The 11,563-nt window shown below is 30.1% G+C and overlaps 1 protein-coding gene across 1 annotated transcript in view; it reads right to left on the minus strand.

The window, feature by feature from the left end:
- The window catches only part of LOC105139463 (protein FAM188A-like), a 6,601-nt gene extending 1,833 nt beyond the window's left edge, over positions 1-4,768 (minus strand). Inside the window, exons 1-5 of the mRNA XM_011045903.1 lie at positions 4,003-4,768; positions 3,600-3,678; positions 1,548-1,699; positions 613-727; positions 290-475 (exon numbers count right to left, since the gene is read on the minus strand). Of these exons, the coding sequence (XP_011044205.1) occupies positions 290-475; positions 613-727; positions 1,548-1,699; positions 3,600-3,678; positions 4,003-4,415 (945 nt within the window). The 5' untranslated portion in view covers positions 4,416-4,768. The remainder of the gene's footprint in view (positions 1-289; positions 476-612; positions 728-1,547; positions 1,700-3,599; positions 3,679-4,002) is intronic.
- Positions 4,769-11,563: the final 6,795 nt, after the last annotated feature.

Below are 11,563 nucleotides of genomic sequence, written 5' to 3' on the forward strand. Positions count from 1 at the left end.
CCAATAAGCCCACACCCTCCCCCCCCCCCCCCCCCCCAACCATAAAATAGCTCACCATTGGATAAGCTCGAATTAAGATAGACTTGGAAATTAATATTTTTGACCCTCACCCCCACCCTACCCCTTCTTCCAGAAAAAAGAATAGGTTTTGACATGGACTAGCAGTACTCCCCCCCTCCCAAAAAAAAAAGTAAAAAAATCCAAGCTAAAATCAATGCTGATTAGGTTACACTCTCAAGTGGAAAATATAAAAGGGCATATAAATGAAAAGATGGCTTTTTAAGCATACCAATCCTCGGGACAGTAAGGCGGAAATAAGGAACAGTAGTGCCCCCATACGAGATTGGAAAACAGGAAGTGCTGTGTGGAGTTTCTGCAATGCAGTTGTTTGTGATGTATATGTGTCAATTCTTAGAATTTTTTGCAAATCAGATGCAGATTCAATTGTAAGGCCCTCAAGTGCTTTTGAAATGATCTGCAGGGTAGAAGACAATCCCTGTTAGCAGCTAAAATATCCAAAACAGCTGTGCAAAAATAGCTATTATAATCACAAGGTTTCCATTCCAAACTAATATTTAACAGTGCATTGATATCAAACCCAATGCAACTTACCTCGTTCTTTGCAAAGCCCTCAGTGTCAAGGCCAACAATATTCAAAGTGGCAATCACAGCTCTTTTATTGTCTCCGCACATAAACAATATCTCACCCGTGCTTTTAACTAGGGCTCTGTGAATGGGAAAAATTTTAAAGACAAGAAATGAAAATTGCAATGTGAGTAAAGATACATGAGATTCTATAAAAAGAATGATCATGAACCATAAATTTTTCAAGGCATCCCAACATTCCTATCAAACTGAAACACAAAGAACACAGGTAACACATAATTGATAGTTGATCAAGATCATAAGGTTTCAAGCCACTACTAACTGTTAAACCTAGCCCACTGGCCCAAATATATGCAGTGGCAAATTATTTAAAAACCTTAAGTACAGGGACATAAGGTATAAAAGTTCAATTTTAACTGGAACTGGGCTGCGCATGGCATGCAAATAGAAGATCAAAGTGGTTTTGCTTATCCTACAAAAGATCAAGTGCCATAAACAGGAAAAAAATTACACTTTATATGGAATCCATGACCAGACATCCACGCATCTCCTTCAGCACTAATTCAAGGAAAATTGAATCAATAACTTGATTCCACCAACCTCGCAACTTGTAAAAAATCAACCATACATATAAAGAATATAATTGCAGAAAATAACTCACAGAAGGCCAATGGAAAAACCTAAGATATGTGTCATTACACTATCACGAGTTAAAAATAGAACAGTTCACAACACTTAAAAAAGCAACTAAGCACATCTAAGCAATGAGTTCAATAATTCCTCTTTGTTCATAAATCAAAGGATCATAAACAATAACATAGATTGAAAGCAAATAAAGAATCAAGTACCAAGATTTAAATGCAACTGGGAAAAAAAAACATCATTTATAGCAGGAGTAATATTATGTGAATCCATGAGGAAAACATATGGCTTATAATCACCTTGCTTTTGCATCTTCGGTTAGAGAACTGAAATTATCCAATGCAACATGTTGACTTTTAGACAATCTTCCAGAGCCCAAATTTTGTGGCACATTTGATGTAACTTTGCCTATTTCATTTGGAAAGAAAAGAAGGTGTTTGAGAACAAATGCCTGCACAACCACACAAAATATTGTAAGAAAATCAATAGGGATTTTGAACTGAAGCTATAAATATTTTAAATCAGTAGAGCACCGAGAAAACTAAAAAAAAGATGAAATGATAAGGAGATCAAAAGCCAAATTTACACACTTATATTGCAAGCAATGTCTGGTGCAAAGAAACGATGATATAATTGTGTAACTTTTAGACTTCAATGACTACCTTGTACAAAATCACAGGCTACCCACTTCCAAGCCAGATATCAACCTTTAACCTCCTCCATTTTGGAGCAATTCGAAAAACAGCCATAATAATGTAAAGTGATCAGGCCAGTGGCTCAATAATATTATGAAGAAAAAGAAAATTTCATTTGGTTCATTATGGCCTATTGGACCTTAAGTTTGTGGTATCCTCTATTTCTCTAAACCCTTAATGCTGAGTCCAATGATTCGAAAACATATACATACATATGTAAAAAAATTTTTGCAAAGCTCATTGCCTAAAAGTTTTTGCAATCACCACAAAGTCAATATATAACAATTATTTCAAATATTTAAATATTTAAATAAACATCTGATGTACAACAAATTGTCCAAATCATGTGTGTTAGCTAGTGGTTTCAAAGAATATCATAGGGGATGGATGTATAACAGCAATAAATTAAATCAACTTAGCAAACCCAGAATAGTTGTGGTTAATCACTCTAGTCATCTTTCTATATTCTGATTCTATCAAGGCCAAACTTCCTGTAAGTTATCGGCAACCAAATGACTTTTAGGTTATGTTTGGCAGGGTGTTGATGGGGGTTAAAGTTTTTGGACAGTAATCATTACCCCCCTTAACAATTCACCTTTCCCAAAATTTAACCAAGCAAACTTAAATTTCACAATAATAAATTTTAACCTCCATCAACCCCCCGATCAAGCATAACCTAAAAGTCATGGAGGGAAAAATTCACCCTTCAAGCAACACTAATTTTTTATACTCCCTCCCCTCCTTTTTTTTGGAAAACACACACCAAATAATATCTCTCTCACACACAAATCATTATTAATAATTTAATTACTTCCTATCTCTTTCCACTAACAATCCACCCTTCTATTTATTGACACACCAAACATGCTTAAAACTATTTTTACACCCTAAAAGATTACTCTTGTAATAATCCACTCCCAATTTTTAAACTCATACCAAATGCCACCTTGGTCAACTTTTCTCCATTGTGAATACTATCTACTAGTTGAATCAATCTTCCATGTCAGTAAGTCTCCAAGTCTTCGTTGCACAAAAATTAACATCAATAGATTGAAGAGCTAGTAGTTTGGCAGCTAGCAAAGGCTCCTGTTGTATAGTTGACCTCAAGCAAAATTTCTAGTAACTGCTAATGAGATAAACCATGTGAGTTCAATTCAAAGCATTTTCTCTAATCTCTGTGATACCCACAACAGTAAATGTAGCATCCTCACCCTGCATTTGGCTTCTTTGAAGATTAATTAAATTCTTTCACATAACCATGGCTTCAAATTGTCATAAGCCCCATAAATTCCACTATCAGTTACAAATAATTCTGGAAATGAATGGCGTAGACATCCATTTGAAAATCAATTCTATGAATGACTAGATGGTAGCCTAAAGAGTGAAAAAAAAAAAAGATGACATTAAAACATCCATGATGAAACTGCAGGTCAACATCCAAGTAGCCTGGCGAAAGAAAGCTCATTTCTTCAACATGATACCATGATCACCGATCCATTTAGGGACCACATCCACTCCCCCCCACCCCGGTTCCAATTCCCATAACACAAAAAAAAAAAAACCTTGACTTGTCCATAGAACACGCATAATATAAAAATTGATTAAACATACTAGCAAAAACAGAAAAAACAGCGTAATTAGAAATCGAGGGATTACTTGTATAGTTGCTAAGACACCGCAGGGCCCACCTTCATGCTGCACTAGTCCCATAGATGTTTCTGGATCAGGACTAAACCTATAGGAACATTCAATATGATATTAGACAACAATGGGCATGCCGACGGAAGTATGGAACTACAGTAACATCATGATTTTCAAAACCAATCAGATCTCAAAAAAGTTGTGCAACAACTAATTCTACAAACTATCAAACAGACTCTTATGAGTATACATCTTTTCCCATTCATCATTACATTGACACAAATTTCACTCTTCCCCACTGTAAGTTGCTGAACATGAATCAAATAGCTAAAATTCACTATTATGACCCCAGAGAATCATGCCATAACTAAACATGCAAAACCATTTGCAATATGAAAGTTACCAAATTATCCAATACCTTATGCCCTGGTTACTCCACTGAGCAAGAATGTCATTAGAAACACCGCTCCCAAACACCATCGAAAACAACTCATTAGCTTCCTCACTCGATAATTCCTTTCCCGAACTCCCCTCCTTCAAGCCAAAATCTACCTCCTTTCTAACAAAATCTGTACTTTTAACAGGATTTCTATCAACTGTTGCTTTTGAAGGCGAAGGCGATTGGGATGGAGAAGGGGAGTCAACTCTCGTCTCGAGAAGCCGCTTCTCAGCAGCCGCTGCCATGAGCTCGCGCTTCATCCGCCTCAAATCCTCCGGCGATGCCACAGGAGCCCCAGCGTCCCTCGGCTTGCTCCGCTTAGGTTCAGGTGGCGAGTTTTGCATGCTCATTCTAAGAGCCATTCTCAAGTCCTCTTCTTCTTGGTCCGCCATTGATAAAGAAAAATAAGAATCAGAATCGCAGATCGAAAGAGGCTTGTAATTAAGCGAATTTAGGGTTTCATGTGTGTATTTACAGGTTGTTTGAATTCAGTAATTAAAATTAATAACAGGATTGGATTTGATTTGATTTGATTTGATTTAAAGATGACGAGATAAAAAATGATTGCGATTATAAAAAGCCCTAATTTATTAGGGTTTGGAATTTCTGATTGAGAACGTGAATGGATTTGGATTTCATCTGGGCATTCGATTTTCAACAAAGAAGAATGAAGGTAGGATTGGGATTTTCGAGTCTACATAGGATTAAAAAGTGAAAGAAGATTATCTGAAAAGGAAGTTGCCGGGCCCGAACGATGTCGTGTACTACGTGGCTGGTTAATTACCCTTGATGAAATGACATGTTCCACCTTGATATTGTGTTCAAGTTATGGGCGTGTTTGATAGAAAGGCTAGGGTAGTTGAGGAAATTAAGAGCATATGATTTATCTTTAATTAAAGAGTATAGTTTAGCGACCTGACGGTTAACTGTTTTTTTAAGTGACGTGAAATTTGTTTTTTAAAATATTTTTTATTTAAAAAAAATTTTAAAATATTTTAAAATTTTATTTTTAATATTAACACACCAAAACAATTCAAATCATAAAACAAAATAATCCAAAACTAAAACAATAATTTTATTTTCAAAAATATTATACAACAACAATTCCAAACACCCCTTAATTCTTTTATTTTTCAGAGAGCAAAACGTTTTATTTTTGTTACCAGAATAAAAAAGTTTTTTTTGATTTATTGTTGAATTTATATTCATAATAAATTTATAACTATCAGATGCATGCTATGTCTTTAATGATAAGCGTTAGATGTTGATTGAAATGTAAAATATGTAATTAATGTGTGGACTCGGGTCATAAAAGTGAAAAAAAGTTCAAAGTGGGCTTTTCATGTAAATATTTTATGTGTATTTGGTATTGTATAATTCTTTTAAAAATATTTTTTAATTAAAAAAAATAAAATATATATATATAATAGTGTTTTTTTATGATATTTTTTATATTAGCATATCAAAATCATCCGAAAAAATTATTTTAATATTTTTTAAATAAAAAATAATTAAAAAACACTTTAAAAAATAAGTTATATGACAAAAACAAACACTTCTTGTGTTGAAAAGAAGAGATTAATATGTATGATTGAGATCACTATCAAAATACTTGTAAAATGGACTTGAGATTGATGTGTGAGATTAAGACTATGATAGTAACTTGTACACTTTAAAAAATAAGTTATATGACAAAAACAAACACTTCTTGTGTTGAAAAGAAGAGATTAATATGTATGATTGAGATCATATAATTGTAACTTGTAAAATGGACTTGAGATTGATGTGTGAGATTAAGACTATGATAGTAACTTGTAAAAATGGACTTTAGCTTCTTTATTTTTTCTCTTTGAAATAAAAGGAAAAGATGTTTAAGATTAAGAGAAAGAAAGAGGAAGAATAAACTTGGCCTATCCATTTTAACAAAGCTCACGAGATATAGTAGTCTTTCACACATCTCCAGTAAAAAAGTCAAATGAAAAGTTAAAAAATAAAAAAATAAAAAATTAGTTTTTAACTTAAGGAAAGAGCTATATTAAAGAGCTAAAATAGTAATTTTATTTTGGAGAGTCATTCATACATATTGATTAAAAGTGTTAAAAGTTTGTTAAATATATTTTTATACAAAATAAAGGTTTAAAGGTTTTGATTGGAGTTGTGTTAGGTAGTTACAATTAATAAATAGTTTTATTAATATTAAATATATTAAAACACGACTCTTCTCAAATACTTTTTATCATTGGAATGCATATATAAAAAAAATTGTATTTACATTATTCAAAAAATCATATTATCAATTTAATTATTCTAAATAACATTTTTCCTTCGACATGCTCTTACACTATAACTAGCTATCGCTTCAAGTCATCCTCTTTAAAAACTTGAGGGAGACATTAAAGACTAGGCTCTCTATTCTAAATAACATTTTCCCTTCGACATGCTCTTACGCTATAACTAGCTATCGCTTCAAGTCATCTTCTTTAAAGACTTGAGGGAGACATTAAAGACTAGGCTCTTGGAATCATAAATAATGAATCTATTATTATTATCACTTGCAAGCCTATCTTTTGATCCAATACTCCAAAGGCTATACTCCAAAGGCTATCTTTTGATCCAATACTCCAAAGGCTAGAACTCTTGGTCCCCACCTACTCCACTTGGATGAGCTTATAAAAAGATCATTGATGATTTAGAAAAAAAAGAGAAAAAACTCTCAAAGATGAAAGCCTAAATTGAGAAGTTGGAAGTATATTTTAAAAATGATTTATAAAAAATGATTTTTTTTACTTTAATTTATAGTTCAAAAGTTATTTTTCATAAATAATTTATATAAAAAAATGATTTAAAATAGTTTTAGGCTGGAAGTATATTTGAAAAAAAAACACTCAAAACAACATTTTTACATAATACAGATAATATAAATTATTATTCAAATAAAATTTTTATTTTTCATTAATTAAATTAAATTCTTAACTCAATTTTGTAATAGATTAATTATTTGAACTAAAATGTATTCCTAGCTAAATATATTTATAACTTTTTTTAAATTTAAGTTTAAAACCGACTTAAACCAAATTTTAAAAAGAAAAAATTACCCTTAACATTTTATACTTTGTTTTGTATTGCAATTATTCATTCTAGTTTTTAAAAAATACTATTTACATCCTGGACTTTGAACGCATGTTAACACTTAACATCAATGCAATATATATATATATAGGATAACTATTATTTTTTATTTAATAAGCCTCTAACATGAAATAAAAATGATAACATCATAAGTATTGATATCACAACTTCAACACCAAACTAATATTAAAACTTTGTCAAAAATGGGAAAAGAACTAAAACATGGTATTTCATCAAACACTTTGTATGCAATACAAAATCAACCTCAATTTCATATTTTTGATCAACACAAATGCCTTAAATCAAATCCAACCATCTAAATCTTCTACCCATTCAAACTTTCAAAATAATGTTTTTGGTGCAATCTCGAAACTAGACATGAAAATTGGGTTCTAAATAGAAAGATGGGAGCTAACATAGTATATCCAAGGCACTTTAAAGGTTATAATTGTAATTCCTATAATCTGGTTTCTATAAAACATATAAATGCATATCAATATACAAAAGTAAAATAACTTACAATACTTGTTGATATAAAATAAACTCAAAGAGATAGATTGAGACAAAGATCAATCCTCTAAACTTAAAACAATTTATTGTTTGCTCTATGATGCTACCAATGTGATTGCAATATTATTTTTCAGACTTACATAATCTCTTATTATCAGCAGCACAATAAAAAATAAATAGCGAACAAAAAAATACGCATGTTACTTTCTATAAGAAAGTAAAAAATAAGCAAAGGGATTTTAATAGAGAGAACGTAAATGGGGTAAGTTTTAGAAAGACTAAAAATATTTTGAATAATAAAAACCATATTAGGGTTGTCTTTTTTCATAAGCAAATTCTAACAGTTAAATTAATGTTATTTTTGTTTAAAATAAACAGACTTATCTTTACAAGAATACAATTAAATTAACATTAATCTATTTTAGAAGAACACAATTCTTCATTCATTAGATGTAACTTTTCATTTACCTTAACAATCCTCCATATGAATGAAAAATATTTGATTAAAAGAAAATACAAAGTAGACATAGAAATTTGAGAGTAACAACGACAAGTCTGCATCGGGTAAGCTAACTTTTGACTTTGAAACTTTCCTAGTGAAAAACTATCGGATTCACTTAGCTAACTAGTAAACATGATGTCTTGAGTTGTTTAGCCTTTTATGTAAACCCAGACAATAAAAATCATATAAATCTTTTTTTTACAATTTGATTCTCACAATTGTGTTCATTTTAGCCTCGAACACATCCTGGTTTTAAATAGTGCTTTAAAGAATTTAGCATTTTTTTCATTTCTCATAGAATTTGCCTCATTTTACACTTACATAGATAATTCTTATTAAGAGTATCTTAGAATATCCCACTTGAATTTCTCAAGCAATAAGAAACATTAAAAGCTTGGTTTATTATGGTTTTCGCTGCAAATAGCACTTTTCATCATATAAATGGGTAAAAGTGCTACTACTGAATTGACATATGATTTGGTTGTCCTTTTAAATTTATATTTTGGGATCTCCAAACAATTAGGTTGGATTTCCATCATGACAATTCTTTGAATATAAGCTTTAATCATATTCCCCTTGATGATTTATCAACTTGCTCTCTTGGATGATGTAATCTTGACTATGACATCAAATGATCCATTATGAGTTTTTATTAGGTCTATTATAAAACCTAAAATAAAGTGGATCTAAAAGGAGTTCATTAAGCTAAGTCAAGAAGTTTGGGTTAAAAAGATTTAAAACTATCGGTTTGGATCTTTATTTATTTTTTTGTTCATATATAGAGTTGTAGGATGAGTTTAAATGTGATTATAATTGGGTTGGGTTGAAAACTAGACTATTTTCTAACTATATATAGTAGGCCCACTAATTTATCTGAAAGAAAAAAAAAGAGACATGTTTCAAGTTGAGCCTAAAATTTGCTAGCAAAGTACAAAAAAAATAAAATTATTTCTTTAAGAGTTATGGATTCCATTCACTACAAGGAATCCTTAATGTTATTGGGAATTTATATGGTAGCCTTTATCTTATTTTATATATACTTTTGCTCTAATAATCGGAGAATTTATATGGTAGCCTTTATCTTAGTTATTTTATAAGAATTCCATGTCAAATAAGAAGCAATAATTAGTTAAAAATTAATTCTTATTTTATAAGGTATTAGGCTTTTGTTCAACAAGGATTCTTCAATAATTATTTATCTTAGGCATTTTTCACTACATATATGGAAAATGGTGAAAAACAGTCTTAGACTCTTTTTTTATTTATTTGTATTATTTTAAACTAATTCTAATTATTTTGAGTTTTATTTAAATTAGGTGCATATCTGACCCATTAGTTATAGGGTTTACATATAAATATTCTTATATAAAGATTTTATTTAGTTGTGATAATAATAACAAAGTTGATGCATATTGTATATGCTTTATTTGTTGTGAGTGATTCTCATATTTTGATTTTTAACTTAACTTCCCAAACTTATCAAAGGATTAACCAATCCTTATGGTGTTTTCTATATTTCTCATCTCATCTTGATATAGACATAAGGTAGAGGTGATCTTCCTTATAATCTTGGTTCTTCAAGAAAAGGTTTATGCTAGGTTAAACTTAAATTTAAACTTGATCTTATATTTCTTGGGAGGAAATCAATTTGTCTGTGGGTTCATGAATCCTTATATTCGTAAAGTTCACATCACTTGTTATCAAAACTTACTCTAATTTTAGGTTATATCTTTTCAATTCATGTTCTTTAATTTTGCTTTAATTCTTTACGCCTTAGTTTTGACTAGTTTAAAAGAAAATCCTTACTTTTGTGTTTTCTTAGTTTGCTGATTGTTAGCATAAAAAAACCTAGTTTGTGTTTTTTGGATTGCCGATTATTAGAGCAAAAGTATATATAAAAAAAGTTGGTTCTTGATTTATTTTGATTTTGCTGAATAAGAAAAAAAAAGGATAAGAAATTGAGATTTATTGATTTTATTGAAAGTTTAAAAGGAAAAAAAATGATATTTGGGTTATTTTGATTTGATTCATGAAATCTTATTGGGTTGGTATTAATTCCTTTAGTTCTCAGGTTTAGTATAAAAAAATATTTAGTTTCTTGATTTTTTTTAATTATATAATTTTAATCGTGTCTTCATATTGTCATATATCTCACATCAAACTTGCATTGTTACTTGTAAAATTTGTATTCATAGTTTCATCAATTTGCTAGTTTTCGGTTAAATATTTGCTTCTTGAGTCAATAATTAATTAAAAGTTTTTACTTTGATTTGTTGATTTATTTGATTATTGTGCCAATTACTTTTAAAAATTGAAAGTTATGGATTGAGAGGTAAAAGTTGTAGTGAGTATATTTAAATAAAAAGCTTGTAAAAATTATGTAAAACATGAAATGATAGACATTAATTTGAGAGTAAACACGTGAGGGAGTGTGTGAGGGTATTTTTTAATCTTTGCTACTAATATTTATTTTTAGAAATTAAAATGTCCACCAAAAGTGGTTTATCATAAAACAGTAATAATGTTATGAAAAGGAATTTGGATATGATAACCTTAAGATTTGAGGAGGTTATGAATAAAATGGATAGACATGAGACTTTAATTGCTAGTTTATGTGATGGTCCTAATCCTAGAGAAAAAAGAGATGCTAAATTGCAAAAATGACAAATCCAAAGGTTCCTGATGCTAGGAGAGAAGAAGAATTAAAATTTCAAGCTTCAAAGGGTGAAGATAAAGAAAAGAAATTTTTAAAGGTTGATGATTAGAAAGTTGCTATAAAATTGGTAAAGAAGCAACAAAAAGAAAAAAAATTCATACTAGATCTCATATCATTAACAAGGTGTGTAGTATAATTATTAATAATAGAAATTGTGCTAACGTTGTTAGCATTATATTTGTTAAGATATTGAATCTGAATACTACCAAGCATGATAGGCCTTATAAGCTTCGATGGTTGCATGATTATAGTGAATGATTACTACTTAAAAGTGCATTTTTATCAAGGTTTTATATCATTATTTTGCACTTGAAGTATCAATAACTCCTTAACTAAAGCATGTTTTATAATAATATATCTAATAATATAAGATACCTTTAATTTATGGTAAATATCCATTTTAAATGCAGGCCTATCATATAAATGAAAGGATTGATTGATGAATTTAAGAACTGAAATTGTAAGGATAAAGAGATGGCCAAACTTAGAAAATAGATGTCGGTGCAGTCCAAACCGGAACACTGTTCTGGAATTGGATAATATCTGGAGCTATAAATCTCAGATTTAGGTCTACTTTATATGGATGAAAAGGTAAGACATAGGCCTACAATGTTCATATGGAGCCCAAGATCTAAAAAGGCCATATTCAAGTCCAAATTATTGTAACAACAAAAAAGCACGAA

This window comes from Populus euphratica, unplaced genomic scaffold (assembly GCF_000495115.2).
Source record: "Populus euphratica unplaced genomic scaffold, PopEup_1.0 scaffold202.1, whole genome shotgun sequence".
Taxonomy (NCBI): Eukaryota; Viridiplantae; Streptophyta; class Magnoliopsida; order Malpighiales; family Salicaceae; genus Populus; species Populus euphratica.